Source organism: Manis pentadactyla, chromosome 2, assembly GCF_030020395.1.
Source record: "Manis pentadactyla isolate mManPen7 chromosome 2, mManPen7.hap1, whole genome shotgun sequence".
NCBI lineage: Eukaryota > Metazoa > Chordata > Mammalia > Pholidota > Manidae > Manis > Manis pentadactyla.
The window spans coordinates 175,483,620-175,500,237 of NC_080020.1; the positions used below are offsets into that span (position 1 = coordinate 175,483,620).

General features: G+C 49.7%; 1 protein-coding gene and 1 long non-coding RNA gene across 22 annotated transcripts in view; one reads left to right on the plus strand and one right to left on the minus strand.

The window, feature by feature from the left end:
- LOC130682574 (uncharacterized) overlaps window positions 1-16,618 on the plus strand; it is a 252,916-nt gene that overhangs the window by 136,572 nt on the left and 99,726 nt on the right. The gene's annotated exons all lie outside the window — the stretch shown is intronic.
- The window catches only part of DYSF (dysferlin), a 224,339-nt gene that overhangs the window by 57,545 nt on the left and 150,176 nt on the right, over window positions 1-16,618 (minus strand). For 8 of the 21 annotated variants that reach the window (XM_036908364.2, XM_036908363.2, XM_036908360.2 and 5 more), the window contains 4 exons: window positions 12,658-12,759; window positions 12,376-12,537; window positions 11,189-11,354; window positions 10,619-10,695 (listed from right to left, as the gene is read on the minus strand). In XM_036908364.2, coding sequence (XP_036764259.2) covers window positions 10,619-10,695; window positions 11,189-11,354; window positions 12,376-12,537; window positions 12,658-12,759 — 507 coding nt within the window. Of the gene's footprint in view, window positions 1-4,367; window positions 4,431-10,618; window positions 10,696-11,188; window positions 11,355-12,375; window positions 12,538-12,657; window positions 12,760-15,271; window positions 15,314-16,618 lie in introns of all 21 variants that reach the window. The other 13 variants (XM_036908361.2, XM_036908359.2, XM_036908356.2 and 10 more) reach the window with 3 other exon arrangements.

Consider the following 16,618-nt stretch of genomic DNA (forward strand, 5'->3'; position numbering starts at 1 on the left):
AGATTGGAGACTGACGAAAATTAGGCTTGGGGTGGATTAATGATTGTGCATTGAGCATTGACTCCCCTATACAGAATTTTATTGTCGTTAACAACCATTTGATCAATAAATATGAGAGATGCCCTCACAAAAAAAAAAATGGACAGACTTCCAATGGTAAAATAAATAAGTAACCGGGATGTAATGTATAGCATAAGGAATATAGTCAAGATATTGTAACAGCTTGGTAGGGTGATAGCTGGAACCTAGAATTATGTATATAAATGTTCTACCACTGTGTTGTACACTTGAAACTAATGTAATGTAATACTGTGCGTCAACTACCCTTCAATAAAAAATAATTATTTAAAAAAAAAAAAATGTGCCTTTAAAAATAAAAGTAAAAAGTAGCAGTAAAGCATATAACAGCCAGAACTAAACCTAATAAAAGTTGTACCAGACTTTTTTGGATAGAATTAGAAAATTTTATTGAAAGACATCTAAGAGTATTTAAATAAATGGAAATAAAGAATATCTAAATAAATAAACATCACATTCATGGCTAAAAGACATTATAATAAAAATGTCAGTTCTCCCCAAATTGATCCAAAATTACTGTAATTCAGTCACAAAGCGCAACAGTTTTGTTAAAGACATTGACAAGGTGATTCTAAAATTGAATTGGAAAAGCAAAGGACAATAGCAATAATACTCCTGAAAATGAACAAGATGAAATATTTCCTTCACCCAAAATCAGCACTTATTATAAAACCAGAGCAGACAAGACAGTGGAGTCTTAGCACAGGGAAGGCCAATGGAAAAGAATGCGGCCCACTAACAAATCCACACTTACATAGAAACCTGATATATGACACAATTGCCATTATGGATCAGTGAGAAAGGATACATCATTCTATGATGCTATGAATTCATTCATTAGCTATATAGGAAAAAATTTAAAGGAATCTAATCTCTGCTTCATACTTTACACCCAAATACACAGTCAATTCCAGATGCAACAGGACTGAAGCATGAAAAAGTAAAACTTTAGAATTTTAAGGAAAATGTGGACAAATATATATATTTTAAAATCTTTAAACAACAGAGAGAGAGATGAAATGATATCCCAATATATCCAAAGTCTATATATTAGGAATTTCAGAAGAAGAGAGCTTAAAAATGACTTGAACCTAGAAATTAAAGAAAATAATCTGATACCAGAATTTTTAAAGAGCTGGCTCTTAAGATACAAAACAGCCATCAGATAGATGAAATGCTATATTAAGTCAAAAAAAGAACACAAATTACAAAATTAGAGATGAGGTAGAAAACAAAACAGATACAGAACCATTTTCTTTTATTGCAGTAATATGTAAAAAATCCATACTGATGTAATAAGCCACCAAATTGACAGAAGTAGAAAGTAATCAAAGAATCCCCTCTCAAAGAAGGTCCTGAGCCCAGTTTTACAAAGAAATACAGGGTAGATGTGTTTTATACAATTATACAAGATAAGTGTTCCTGAAAATCTTCTGTACTTCAAACTCACATAACATAACACCATTTTCAAGAAGACATGATGTGCATCCTGTTTAACAGCTAAACCATAAACAATTCACTTGGCCACCACCTTTTAGATTATATAACTATTAATCTTTTTTTTATTTAGGTTAAGTGATATCATTACCTACTTTGCACAAAAAGCAAGACTGTGAAAATGTTTGTATCATGTAATTTCCAACTTGTATAATTCAAATTCCTAGAGTGAATTCAAATACACAGTGGCTCTAATGTATTTTCAAACCTGTAATAAACATTCTATGCCAGAGACTGTTCAAGAACATAGAAAATGAGAGTAGATCTCAAAAACTATTTTATGAAACTATTACAATCTTGATATCAAAACCTACCAAAGACAACCTAAAAGGAATACTTATATTAGAAATGCAAAAATCCTAAATGAGTAATAGCAAATCTAAATAATATACACTGGAAGCTTTCCTTACAAACTTGCCCTGAACGAGGATGAACAAGCACTCTCCACTCTCTCTGCTAACAGACTAAGGTCCAGAGACAGCTGAAAGTCCTCAGCTCATGTAATATGCCCACTGCAGCTCCCACCAGAGCAGCTGATGTTTACTGAGTCGATTGTGTTTGTTTGCAAACCTGCTCATGCCAGTTGTATTAATATGGTCATGAGGTCCATAAGTAAATATAAAATTATATAAAATTTGGGTTTAAAAAGAAAGGGCATATTATCTAGAAAATGAATTCAATGCTGATTCTTTTTTAATTATGGAAATTGAGGTAACAAAAAAGACAGAGGTGGGCGGTCTTAAAGTTTTAGGACTCCACATTCAGATTTTTTTACAGGGATCATTAAGATCTCATCAAACTTTTGTAAACCTAAAGGAAAAGGCACAGATAATGCATTTGGGATGTGGTTTATACCAGAAGGATGACATAACACTCAAACAGCAGATCCAAATTTAAAGAGGCACACATCAAATGATTGGCAAATGAAGATACATGGTTATGGTTAGAAATAAAATGTTTGTGATAGGTATGTATGACATTAATTTTAATCAGTCCCTACTTAATCAACTTTTTCAATTAGCCAATAAACTACTTGTCTTGATTGCACTGGATAAGAGGACTTCAACTGCAGTAAGCTATAATACCATGACCAACTGACCAATTTGGAATTACCCCAGGAATGGGTATATTGACAGTGTGAAAACAAAATGATCATTCTGATAAATGCCAAATGGCACTGGATAAAATTAAACTCCCATACCGAGTGTTTAAGCTATTAATTACTAAGCTGATCGCAAAGGACACAACCTTGACAAAATCAAGAATATCTACCTGAAACTACCAATCATTATCATAATAATGGAAAAACAGTAGACTCCTTTCATTAGAATGAGTAACTAAATAAGTTTGCTCACTAGCATCTCAATTATCAAATGTCATTCTGGGAAAAAAAAAAGGATAAGGCATAACTATTAGAAAGAATGTGACATATTTATTGTTTGAAGAAAAAAATCTTACCTAGCTGGAAAACCCAACAGAATCAGTTAACTGTTAGGACTAATAAGGGAGCTTAATAAAGAGTCTGTTTCAAAGGAAATATACAAAAATATTATTTACTTATATTCTAGCAGTAACCATTTAAATAAAGTCAGAAGGAAAAAAGATATTTCATTTAGATAATAACAAAGGCTATAAAATGCCTAGGAATAAACAAGAAGAAATGGGTTGGACCTATCTAAAGTAGCTAAAACAAACTCCTCTAAGGGACATAATATAAGATAGTGGAAATTAAGAAATTAAACGTCCAATTACAGGGGAGTAGTTAAAACTTTATGGATGTCCATTTAATAGAGTGCTATGGAGGCATATTTTTGAAGAATATAAAGATATGGGAAAACATTCACAATATACTTTTACATAAAGGAAAATGCAAATTATTAGAAAGTACAGGATTCCAATTGTGTTTTCCAAAAAAACATACATGTGCATAAAACATATCTAAAAATGTAGGCACAGCAAAATCTCAGCAGTGTTTATCTCCAACTGGTAGGAATACAGGTGGTTTTAACTGTCTGCCTTACACTGTCTCATATTTTCTATATTTTCTACCATGGATAAATCAGAAAAAACTTTAAAACATATATATTGCCTTGTCCTAGAAACCCATAAGACACCCAATACAGCAGTGCCTCCCCTTTGCATCAGGAACAGAACTAACTTTGGGAAGATCCTATTCTTATGCCTCCCCCAGCAGGTCAGGGGCTCCCAGCATGGGGCTTCATGAGTGCATGTGGAAGGCTGGACACCAAGTCATCTTTGGACAAACGAGGACCCAAGATCCAAAAAGATGACCCCTAGGTTATCAGTCCAGGCAGACGAAAGAGCCTGCTGAGAACTGCAGTTTCGGACTTTGGGCCCCAGAACCTCTCAGAATCTTCTAGGGATGTCCAGGGTCCTCAGTCACATACACCCTCCGTGCCTCTGGGAGGGGCAGAGAAAGGCAATCTGCCATTGCCCACGGAGGCCTCTTGTGTCCCATGCCCCAGCAGTCAGGGTCCACTCTAAGGACTTCCCGGTGCGGCCCCACCCAACTCCCCAGCCCTCATGCAGGGGAACACGACAAAGTCAAACCCTGGGGCGCACCAAGGCATAACTCAGATGGCTGTTTCTGGATTTCTCCCCACCTCTCCAACTTTGTGCGGGGCAGGTAACTTCTGCTGGGGCTCAGGAAATACTTTCTTTCTTCCCGTCCCCATCCCCTTTACCCTTCCTCGGTTTCCTTCCTAACTCCTTACCCCACCCCCAGTCCCCCAGGGAAATCAAGGACCCCAAAATAGGAAAACAATACATACATGAGGACTGGATGGAGAAGATGCCATGTTAGTGGGGGCCGAGCCCAAAAGACCATCTGCAAGCTACAAATTAAACACGCTGGTTAGCAATAGGATTAGAGGAACCAGTTCAGGGAAGACTGAACAACACCAGGAGATGGAGCAGTCGGACCACACACCCTCTGCTCTCCCTCCAGGGAGGCTGCAAAAGTTGTAGGAACAGGTGCTTTGGAGTTGGACATGCCTGGCTCCATTGCTTTACCAGCTGTGTGACCTTGGGTAAGCCCCCTGACATCTCTGAGTCAGCATCCCAATCTGGAGAATGGGCACAAAGCACTGGGCAGCAGTGAGTGTGGATAGGGTCAAAGCCGTGCCTGCCTAGCCATGCGAGGTGCTCGAAAAGGGCTCAGCCGAGGCCTGTCTCCTGCAGCTCTTTCCCCCTGGCACCACTGGCTTAATGCCACCCTCACATGCCTCCCCACCTTCCAAACCTCCCCATCTCACACCCACTCCAAGCTCCCCATCATCCCTAGGGCTTCCTTCTAACAGCTGAGCCACACCAACCCCTGCTCGGGCACAGTTCCTAAGCTAATCCAGGTTCTGAGTCTTCTCTCTTCAAGGACAAGAACCAGGACATTATATAACTTCCCCAAAAGCCTGTATTGGTTGGGGGAGGGAGGGCTTTAAGAGTCTTCTAGTCCAACAGGCCATCTCTATACTATAGAAAACTTTCTGCACCCTTTTCTGGCATCAGTTCGTTGCCTACAATCTTCCAGTACTGTGAACTGATACTTCCTAGGGTGAATCCCTGGGCTGCAGAGTCCAGAGGGCCTCGGGCATCAGGCCTGAAGGCAGGTGACTTTTGCAGAGGCCACAACAATAGTCCCAGAGAAGACGACAGGGCTCTGGGTGGATAAGTACCAGTGTAGGTGGACAAGGCCAGGAGGCGCCTTCTAGGCAGAAGGGACAGCAAGTGCAGAGGCCGAGCAATAAAGAAGCACATTGAAGAGAGTGAAGAGTTCAGGGTGGCAGGGGCCGAGATGAGGCTGGAGGGGTGAGGAGACCAGCTGGGACCAAGGGTTAGACCCTCTCTTCCTGTGTGCCCCAGAGCAGAGGGCTCTGGGAGGTGCCACAGGAGGCCAAGCCCCACGTGGGCCTCCCTTCTTCAGCAGAAAGAACTAGGGAGACACATTCACCTGGGGTCAGGAAGGGTTCGAGAAGCACGCGGAGGCTGATGCCTGCTGGGTTCCAGAGGGGAGTTTGGGAACTCACAGACCCATCCCTGTGTGAAGGGGCATCACTGTGGGGGCGCAGCCTCCCCTAGACTAGCCCTCATGGCTGTCCAGAGCCAGAAGCACCAGCAGGAGGGCAGAATGGCCAGTGGGCACCCAGCCAGGCCACTGAAGGCTTCTGGGGCCCGGCCACATGCTGGTGGATGCAGTGTGACCCCTGGAACCCCAGCCCAGCAGCAACTCTGCCCTTCCTGTTCTCATCCTGAACCTCACAGAAGACTTATTTTTATTTTTCATATAGTTCATTTTTAGAAAGGTGAGAGGGAAACTGGCAGTTCACTGAGCAAAAGAAAGAAAAAATAAAGCTAAACATAGTGCTCCAAAGATGTGGTCCTGCTTCCGAAATTACACGTTCCCCTTTGGGACTCGGGCATAATTTGGCCCTCCAGTTCTGGGAGCATGTTCCCACCTTCATGGCGTCCCAGACACTATAACAAGAGCAGCAGGCTCAAAATTAGCCCAAGCCAGGGAGCGGCCAGCCCAGCACCCCCTGCCCACCGATGCCTGCTCCACACCCCCAGCCCAGCTCACACCCCGTCCCACTGCCGAGCCTCTGCTCCCGCTCCCTTGTCTGCCCTCTCTCCCCATCACTGTTCTAACCCCACACGGGCCTCAAGGTCCTTCTCTCACCCCACCCCCTCAGAGAAGCTTTCCTGGGTACCCATGCTGACCCATGGGCCAAGAGAGTCCAAGCTGCTGGTGGTCTTGCTAATAAAGCATCCCGGCACCTCAACATCCCTCTGAACATCTCATTTGAGATCTGCCACACATCCCTCATCTCTCTCTCCACCAGAGCGGAAATATCCTGAGTTTCTCCTCTCTATCCTCCTCAACACACACATATTTCCTGCCCCCAGAAATTCTCCTCTGGAGACTTAAAGAAGGGACCCCCTATGCTGGGTGGTCTCTCAGAATGACAGGCAAGAGTCGCACTTGACCAGGTGACTCCAGGGGCATCTCAGTGTCTGGAATGGGTGCTGTGGGGGGTGGGCAGGGGGCCACCTCAACTTTGAGCTTCAAGACCCTCTGTAGGAAGTGGAGGAGGATGCTCTGTGTGTGTCCCTGCCCATCCTCAAAATCAGAACAAGAACTAGCCCCCTGAAAAAGCAGATTAGTACACGAAGACCCTAATGCTGTTTTAAAGACAGAAGTGGAATGCAATTCAGAGTCGACACAGAATCAGAGACAGAAAAGGAAGCTCAGGGGCCAAGGAGAGAACAGAGAAGGCTACGTTAGCAGCTGTTCATTCAGATTGTGTTCTTGGTTGGAGGCAAAGTCTCTTTGTTCGTTATTATTCTATAATTTCCAAATTTTGTAAAATGAACATGTATTTACAATCAGAAGAAAAATAAACATATCCTTTTTTGAAAGCAGAGCACTAAATGGGATGAAATACCCTCTGTGTCCCGTCTTTGAAGGAGTACCAGGCCTCCCCTCAGAAAGTTAAAAGTCAAGGCCGTGATTCCTACACCACCACCATGGAGCCTAAACATGCCCTCACCTGCGGTGCACGCACACCTGCACCAGCCTCCCCTGCCTCTCACACACACTGATGTGCAAACACCATATGCACACACACACTCACACTAGCCCCAGCCTCAGGCTACAGGAGCAAATCACCCTCACCTGCATGTGCACGCACACCTGTGCCAGCATCCCCCGCCTCTCACATACACTGATGTGCACACACCGTATGCACACGCACTCTCACACTATCCCCAGCCTCAGGCTACAGGCTCAAATCTATACAAAGGACAGCTGCCCAGACTAAGAATAAGCCATGGAGTTAAATATTTGTGAGCCTGTCTCATCCTAGCCCTTAGCACCACAGAGAAGATTCAAGAGGCTGGGCACCCACCCACGCAGAACCCTGCTCACCCCCACAGATGGGTGCCCCCCCCAGAAGCCCTGTTAGGCCAAGGAGACAGATCTGCTTTACCCATACATTTTGGATAATCTCTAGAATTGGCCACTCTCAAAAACCAAACCGCTTCTTTCCAGAAACTGAGAAACCCTCTGCTGTGAGCATCAGTCCAACGACCTGCGTATCAGGAGAGAAACTGAGGTGACATTATCATGTGCAGCAGGCCTGTCCCAGGAACTGGGCAAATGATGGTGAGAAGGCTCATCAGCAGAGAGAAGGTGCAACCGAGGAAGGAGACAGGAGGCACTAAGACAGAAGCTGGACCCAGCAACAGCATATTTGCCTGTGGGGAGGAGTCCACAGCTGGGCCCACAGCCAGGACCTGGTGAACACAGCAGTGGGGCCTGTGAGAATGAAACAGGATGCCGAGAATCTCAGGTGGGACAAACAGGAGCTGAGAGAGACATCCAAATTCTGCCAGACCTCTTATCCCTCCAGCCCCCAAAGGCCAGGACAGTTCCTCCTATGTGCCCTGGGGGAGTGGAGAGGGAATGGAGCCCTGCTAGAGTTATCTGACAAGCTGTTTGGGACTGGAATCGACTGTCTCCTGGATTTGCCTCAGAATACCCAGTCCTTCCACGTGCCAGGAGAGGCAGAGTGAGTGACAGATTTCCTGGACCAGCCAGATCAGATCAGGAGATCACAGAGAAAAACACATTACAAAATCAGTTTTCCCCAAAGCCCCCATCAGACCCCATTAGGCCAGAGCTTCCTAAAGGCCAGGACTGGTCTCCGTGTTGGCCCCTTGGGACTCCTTGAGAACAGGGCTATGTCTCCTCCATCAGACAGGGAGCTGGACAGGGGGCAGGGTCCAAGCCTCCTTCATCAGATCTCACTTCCTTCTTCTCCTTGCCCACCTCTGAGGCCTTGGAAGCCCAGCCTCTCCCCATGTGGGCACGCCTCCAGGAGCCCAGATCCCAGCTCCCCATCCTCTGCCTGGCCAGCAGCTCTAGCCAGAGTGGCCACGTGCTCCCATGAAGAGCACAGACCCTGCTCTAGCTCAGACCCCAGCCCGGGTTCACTCATGTCAACGCCAGGAGGATGTCCAGACTGGGCCTCCTCATCGTCTGCCTCTGGCTGTGCTCCTAGCCAGCAGGATCCAAAATAGTCCCTCTCCATCTGAGTCTGTAGACATTTTGAGGACAGCACACACAGAATGGAAATCCTGCCGGGCAAGCCCTGCACTTCCATGCATAGATTCAGATGGCCCAGTGAAGGGGTGGAAAATAGGAGCCAGGATTGGGCAGCCTGGGGTGCAGGGCTAATTATCTGCCCGATTCAGCTCCCACACCTACCCAGGCCAGAAGGCATGAGTACTGAGTGTAGCTGAACCCTGTGTAGGGGGCCATCTGAAATTTCCATTCGGGCTTCACTGGTCAAGAGAAGCTCTTCCTTAGACCTATACTGAGAGTAGACAGGTCATCCATGCATCCACCCACCCACCAACCATCCAGGCAGGCTCATTCAATGCCTCCTTTAACAGGCCCTGTGCTGGGCATTGAGGATACAGAGATACCCAGTCACTGCCCTAAGCCCTGTCTGGGGAAGCTGCTGACATTTACAGAGATGAACAGGACCTGTGGCAAATACAGTGACTAAGATAGACAGGACTTGCTGGAGCAGATGCGGAGCCAGGGAAGAATCCTGAAAGGTGGTGGCCACACCTAAGTGGGACCTAAAGAATGACCGGGAGTAAGCCAGAAGGTGTCCCCAGCAGAAAGGATGGTGGGGCAGAGCCACAAGGCGGTAGAAGTAGAGAGCTGGGGACTTCTGAGGACTCTCAGCGTTAGTGAGACTGCAGAGCAAGACCCCTTGTCTCAGCAGCAGCGAGGTCCAGGGCTGGGCACCAGAGAGGTTCCCTTCAAGTGGCAGAAAGAGGAATGACATGAGCGAGTGAGAAAGCGGCAGAAATCAGCTGTAAATGTCACAGGGAAGCCCCCATAAACACATGTCCAGGGGCAGCTTTTAGCATCCTGAGCCCAACCCAGCACCCCGGTTTGTTTTCTTTCTCTCAAGGCCAATATGTAGTTGATGGTTTAAAGAAAACAGAAACTTCCTGAAGTGCCACACTATCCCTGGGTGAATAAACAAGCTGTGGGCCTGAGGACACAAGTATTGTTTACACAGGCTGGGAGGCTCTGCCTCCAGGCAGCCCAGAAGCGCTGGAAGCCCCAGGTGCCAGGGGTGTGACCAGCGTCATGCAAAGCCAAGAGGATGGTGACAACCGGGAACAGGCACAAGTTCAAAGCTGGTGAGGCCTCACAGTGAGGCCCTTTTCCATCCCCACTGTGGGAAGGACTAGGTGATCTCAGCCCTACAACACCCAGAACCACCCTAGGGCCCAAGGTGGGGAGGGCACCCTACCCCAATGAGAAATGCCCCACACCTCCTGCCATGCCATTTGGCATGGCATCTGGGTCACCAGCTGGCCCTAGGTTGCTGAGCACATACCAAAGAGATGCCTCTTACCTACCCACAGGGTTGGATACCCTTGGAATAAGGCCCCTCTCTTGCCCCTGCCCTTCCTTTCCCTGGAGGTGGGGGGCAAGGGAAAGAGGCACTACAGACTTGGACACACCCCTCCTTTTGAGGGGCCTCCAACATGCCACCAAGCAAAAGCCCGTAGAAGACTTGACTCCAGAGACGGTCCTGGCTGTGGTCAGTAAGGCAATGGGGCTGGAGCACCCCTGAGCCTGCCCAGTCACCCCCTCCCATCTTCCTTCTCTCTCCTTTTCTCTGCACACCCTGATTTCCCAGGTGATCGCCAGGGAGAGCCCTCAAAATAGCCCTCAAGGTAGAGGAGCTACTATTCCACACACTTTGGGAGAAATGATTGAGTCTTACCTAGAAGACCACACAGAGCCTCCCTGGAATGCCCCTCCAACCTGCTTCCGACCAGACTGAAAACTCCCTCCTGGGCCCCTCTGTACAGTGCACAGCCACCAGGGTGCAGAGGGAGATGTGTTCGGAGGAGGGGACAAGGAGTGGGAGGGTCGGGGTAGGTGAGGGACAGTGAAGGCACGGTCCCTCTTGGCAGGACCCAGCGCCCATCCTACCTGGATGGGGATGAGGGGCTCCTTGTCATCAATGTCGACGAGCACGTCCTCCCCAGGACTGAGTAAGCTCACATCATCTGGAGGGGAGAGGGGAGTCCAGGACTGAGCAGGGCTCCCTCAGGGCACTCGCCCCCCTCAGCCACAAGGCTCAGGGAGGGAACCATGAGACAAAAGGCCCTCGGTCTCCCCACCCCTCTCAATCTCAGTCTTCCTCTTCCTCCCACCCAATCCTTGCCCTCCTGTCTGTCTCCCATCTTCCTTCACATTCCCTGTCTCTCCAAGTCCCTCTCCCCCTCGTCCCATCAAATCCCTGCCTCCCTCCCTCCCTCACGGCCCCCCGCCACTGCCCACTGCAGCCCTCGCCTCTCAGCTCCGCGGGCAGTGCCATGTGCTCCTGGCGTGCCCAGCTTAGAGCAAGGCAACAACGCCCTGAGGAAGACAAGCCCCCAGCCGTCTGGGCCGCCAAGCAGAAACCACTGCTCATCCAGGTCCTGGTAAGAGGGCTTCAGGACACCTCTCCTGGGAGGTAGTGTCCGCCCTGATACCCCCCATCAACTGCCCCTCCCCTACCTGGGCCGCCCTGCGGGGACGGACTCTCCTCTGAGTAGGGGTCACACAGGAAGCTCTCCAGGGAGCGGATGGTACACTGGCCCACCACAGGCCGGCGGCCAAACTGGCGGTTATCAATGACCTTGACCACGATGGGGGGACAGTAGAGTTCCTCCCTGGGCAGCATCTGGGCAGAGGGAGAGGGAAGCTCTTGGCAGTGGCCTGAACCCATCTCTGGGAGGTCTCGGGGAGAGGGGGGTACACTTCTTCACAGGACAAGTCCAGGGAGCATGGAATGACGAGAACCCCACACATAACCCCAACAGCCATAAATCCGAACGGTGGTTGGCTGAGCCCAGGAGCTGGCCAGGGAAGCAGAAGCCACACACCTCTTCTGTCTGCCTTCAGACGCTGACTCTCCCCCATGGTTTTACCTTTCAAACACCCTGAACAGCCTGAAGCTAAAACAAGTCTCCTCTCTTCCTGAACCCTCACTGGCTGGGAAGGGGAAGAAGGAAGAAGTTGGCCGAGGACTCAACGTTTCTTGCAGACAGTCCCCCCCAAGTGGATACTCAAGCGTTGGCTTGCAGACCCAGATTCTTCTCCCCCAGCCCCAGCCCCAGCCCCAAAAGCACTTTGAACGCTACTTGAAATAATTTATATGCTCTCCTTTGGTGGTGGCTTTGGCCCAGCCAAGAGGAGGCTCCTGTTGACAGCCACGAAGCCTGGAATTCCTACAGTGCTTTCATCCTGCAAACCGTTTTCCTTTCCTCAGACGTGCCTTACTCCGGCCACTGGGCTCAGGGTGCTGGAGAGGGCCGGGATCGGGGAAGGCCCAGGGCAGGGAAGGTTTGGAGGACTCGCAGAAGGTCAGAGCCCCGGTGTGCCCCTGAGGGGAGCTGCAGAAAACAGATCTTCCCTGAAAGGAAGATAGCCATAGCGGGGCCCTTGGGACTTCTGTGGGCGCAGGATCTGGGTAGGAGGGAGCAGGCTGGCCCCATTTTTTTCCTATGCTGCTCTCAGGCTTCAGCTATTCCAGTGAAGAAAATGAGCATTTCCTCCCCATTTTTAAGGTGAGAGGTGAGAGAGATACTGTGACCTAGCCAGGATCCCTCAAGGAGGCAGAGCAAATGCCCAGGCTGCTTGGCATCCTGAGGAAATACTAGGCCCCATGACTGAGGAGGGGACAGCAGAGATGCCGGGCTCACCACTTCCATGAAGAGGGTGCAGACATCGAAGTTGGGGTTCTTCCGCAGGTTCCTGATGACACAGGACTGCACCGTCTGGCCCCCGCACTCCACCACAAGGCTTGGGGAGGAGACGCTGGCCAGCTGGTAACTCTTCATGTTCCGCAGGCCCCATGCCAGAATCTGGGGACACAGAGTGACACAAGAAGCTAGAAAGGTCCCAGACCCTAAGAAAAGCTGGAGCTAAGAAGGGGAAGTGCGGCTGCCCCAAATACCTGCCTGCCCTGCCCCAGGCCGGCTCACCTCAATGGCGGTACGCTGGAGAACCGGCTGGATGTTGCGGGGAACCATGTAGATGTTGGCCTCCCTCTGCGGTGGTGGGTAGGGCAGGTCTGTGTCCTCTGACTGCAGGGCATGGCAGGCACAATGGGGACAGCGGTGGAAGGAAGGCCAAGGCAGAGAGGCAAAAAATGGAAAAGGAAAGATGGGACCAAAAGGACATGCACAGAGGGACACACAGAGAAGCAGACACAGAAGTGGGCAGATGGGCAGGCAGAAACAAGAGGGGTGAAGAACTGGGTCGGTTGGGGCTACACAGTCACAATTTGAACCCCTTGGACCAGGGTTCGGGTCACCCTGTTTCATATGAACCCCAGGTTGTCCCTCCTCCATAACACAGGCTCTGAGCTGCTCAGGGTTTCCCCACCCCTAAAACACACACACTGCCCACTTTATTCTGGGGTAGCCGCTTCAGCCTCTCTTGGTCCCAGAGAGGACCATGCGCCCTCCCACTAGCCTGGTTCTCCTGCCTCCTGGATCAGAGCCTCCCGACTTACCATCCCCTGGCGGCACCCCCTCTCCACCCCCCATGCCACACCCACACACCCGCCAGCCTCAAACCCCCACCTCTCACATCTGCCCCCAGGAGAACAGAACACTTGTACAGTGGGCCAGAGAGAGTATGGGCAAATGAGAGAGGGGGCGTAAATTTCCATCATCCCAGGCACCAAAGGGTGCTGCCAGGGAGGCTCCTTTACCACCACAGGCCAGGGAGGAGTGTCCTGTGTCAGTTCTGCCTGCTCAGGATCTGCCAAAAAGACTTGGGCAGGAATCCCCAGGGACCACAGAGAAATACACAGGGAAGCAGATGGGGCGGGGCAAGGGAGGTGGACACTGCTGGGGATGAGGCAACTACCGACGCTCACAGTGCTGAGAAACACAGGCTCTGATCCACCCGTTACTGAGTTAAATAAGTTATTTCACCTCCTTACGGCTCAATTATGGTTATTAAAAGTGATCAACCCTTAAAGGTTAGTGTGAGACTCAAAGAAGCTAATACAACACTTAGAAGAATGCTTGGTTCATATAAACTCTCAAAAGGACTACTAGCCAATGTGACACCTTTGTGACAATTAGAGAAAGATGTCCCTTTCTTAAGACTCTTTACTTCCACATTGAAAACCGTGTTTTACTGGTTTATTAGAACAGGACATTTTACTGCCACCTACTGGAAAATTGTTATAATAAATACAAATATATGATGTCTGTATGGGACATTGTATCCCCTTAGACACAGTGCCCTTGTGCAGTGCACAACCTGCACGTCCACACACATAGGTTCTGACACTCAGGAACTGTTAACCATCATTAAAAGGGCTGTGCTGGATACTTACAGAGCTTCCCTATATAATCTCATTTAATGAACAATGGAGTCATGGATTCATTCCCCAAGTGACTTGCTCTGGGCTCCTCCCCAAAGGATGGTGCATCCACCTACAGGTGCTCTGACAAAGATGATGGGAGCAGCTGGAGCACTGAAGTATAACAGCTTCCTCCTGTCTGCATGAATCACTTCACAACCAACCCCAGCTGTCACTCCTGCCCAACGACGTACTGACAACACTACACTTCCCTGACCTGTAGCGGTGAGACGCTCATTTCCAGAATCAGGCAGACCTCAGTGCTAGTCTAGTTCCAGCTCTGCTGCTTCTGAGCAATTTGACCTTGGGCAAATTACTTGGCCTCTGTGACTCAGTACCCTCATATGGAGATCCAGGATAACAATAGCCTTTCGAAGCTGCGCTGAGAATTCAATGAGACAACAAATATAAAGAATATCTGGCACCTAATCGGTGCTTAAGAACAGTAGTGACCACAAGGATCAGTCTGTTGTTGGCAGTGCCACTATCTGTACCATCAGTGTTGCTGTTGGCCTCCCAGGGTGACTTGAGGAGAACTGAGCCCTCAGGAGCATCTCTCAGAACAACACTGTCTTAATAACTCCCCCTACATCACCAGGGCACGAAGTGAAGGAATTCGTCATCTTCTGCTGGAGCCACAAAGCAGGTGACATGATGTAGGAAGCACCACCATCTTTAGACTGGCTGAATGACAAATGCCATCAGGAGGAGGGTGGTGTGCAGAGCTGCCAGGGGGCACAACTCCAGGGGGTGCTGTGCACAGCACAGGCCACATGGGTGGTGCTCTGGAGGGTGGTGGCAGGGCCTGTGCTGTGCCTGAGGCTGAGGCCAGCCCACTGTGGGCCGAGGGTCAAAAACCCAAGGTAAAAAGAGAGAAAAAGAAGGGCCCAGGGAAGGAACAGCCCCAAGCTCCCCGGGTGGGGAGGCAGAAAGACCAAGCCTTTCTCACATGGTTGCAACGTCCTCCTGAAATCACCCAGGAAAACTCATTAATATATTCCACGCCAGAACATTCCTCTCCAGGCCCCAAACTCTGAGCAGCAACCCTGTGATCCCTGTTTATCCCTCGTTTCCATGCTCTGTCTTCCTTTCCAGGCTCCCTTGAGCTCCATGGTAATGACATCTCTGTATGCTGAGGACCAGGCTCCTAATTTTCAGGAACCTGTTTCCAGAGGAGAACAGGGAACAAGAACCTTGAGGAGGACAGGCTCCAGTACCGTTTGGAGGAGGCCCTGGAGGAAGAAGTCAGGTGCACACAGCTGCAGAGTGCCAGGCCCAGCCGAGCCAGGAGGGAGAGACAAGCAGAGACAGTGGTTAGAGGTCCAGCTGCAGGCAGCTTTCTTGGCACCATTCTCATCCCAAAGCCACCTCTGTCCACCTCGCTGTCCCCAGGGACCCCAGGACATCCTGGCTCCCTACCATTTGTTACCACTCCCCAGGTTCCCTGCCTCTGTAGAGCCCTGCCTGCCTGGCCGCAAGCTGCCACCACAGTCCTCTGGCCCCTCCCGGTTGTACGCACTGCACTGCCGTCAGTCCCTGTGGTATTACGGCTGCACATCTACACCTAGTCTCTCTTGTCCACAAGCCTGGTCTTATTTAGTCCTTCTCAATTCTTCACACTATCTGGTGGGTCTTCCTTTCCCATGCAAACACAGTCTCTCAGCTCCATCCCCAACCTGCTGTGTCCTGGAGAGGCTGTCCTCCCTCTCCTGTCTCTCCTCCTGAAAAGGACCGCCTCCATCCACTGCCTCCCCTCCCTTCCAAGCGCCCTTCTGCCCAGCACCCTCAGCTCTGCCTCCTGAGCCCCATCCCAGAAACTTCCCTGTCCAGAGTCATCAACAACCTGCTTGTAGCTCAACCCAAAGGCGGCTTGTGGGCTGCCATCCCCCTCACTCCCTCAGCAGCATCCAGCCGGCTGACCTCGGTCTCCTTCCTCAGACCACCTCTCTGGCTCCACATGGCTGGCCTCTCCACCTTCTCTCCCCTCTGCTTGCTGCCCAGCCCTCTCCTAGGCTTTCTGCTCCCACACATCACTACTGAGTCCCACAGCCACATTCTCAACCTCTTAATGTTTAATCCATGTGTCCTACTGGCTTCTCGCACTGAGCTTGTCAGAAACCAGATTCTATAACTTCTTCCCTCATCTCTCTTCAAATGTCATCTCAGAAACTGGCCTCACCATCCACCTTGACGGCCAAGCCAGAAAGCCCCAGAGCCTGCAGGGCTCCTTCCCGCCTCACCATGGCTGAGCGATCACCCAGTGTTGGCAACTCTGCCTCCTAAATCTCTCACATGCCCTTCCACCTGTCTTATTTCCTTGGTGGGGGCCAGCGCCCTCACTTGCTGGATTTACCAGCATCCTCCTAAGTGGTCTCCTTGCACCTGGCTTTGTACATCTCCTCCCAACAACCAATGCAGGCTGTACTCTGCAGCCGGGGGGAGCTTTCTAAGAATGTCACTCTTTAAAAACCCTTCAAAGTTTCCCCACCCATGCAGGATGAGATCTATACTCCTTGAGGTGGCCTCCAAGACCCCTTATCTTCTAACTCCTTCTGACTCCTCTG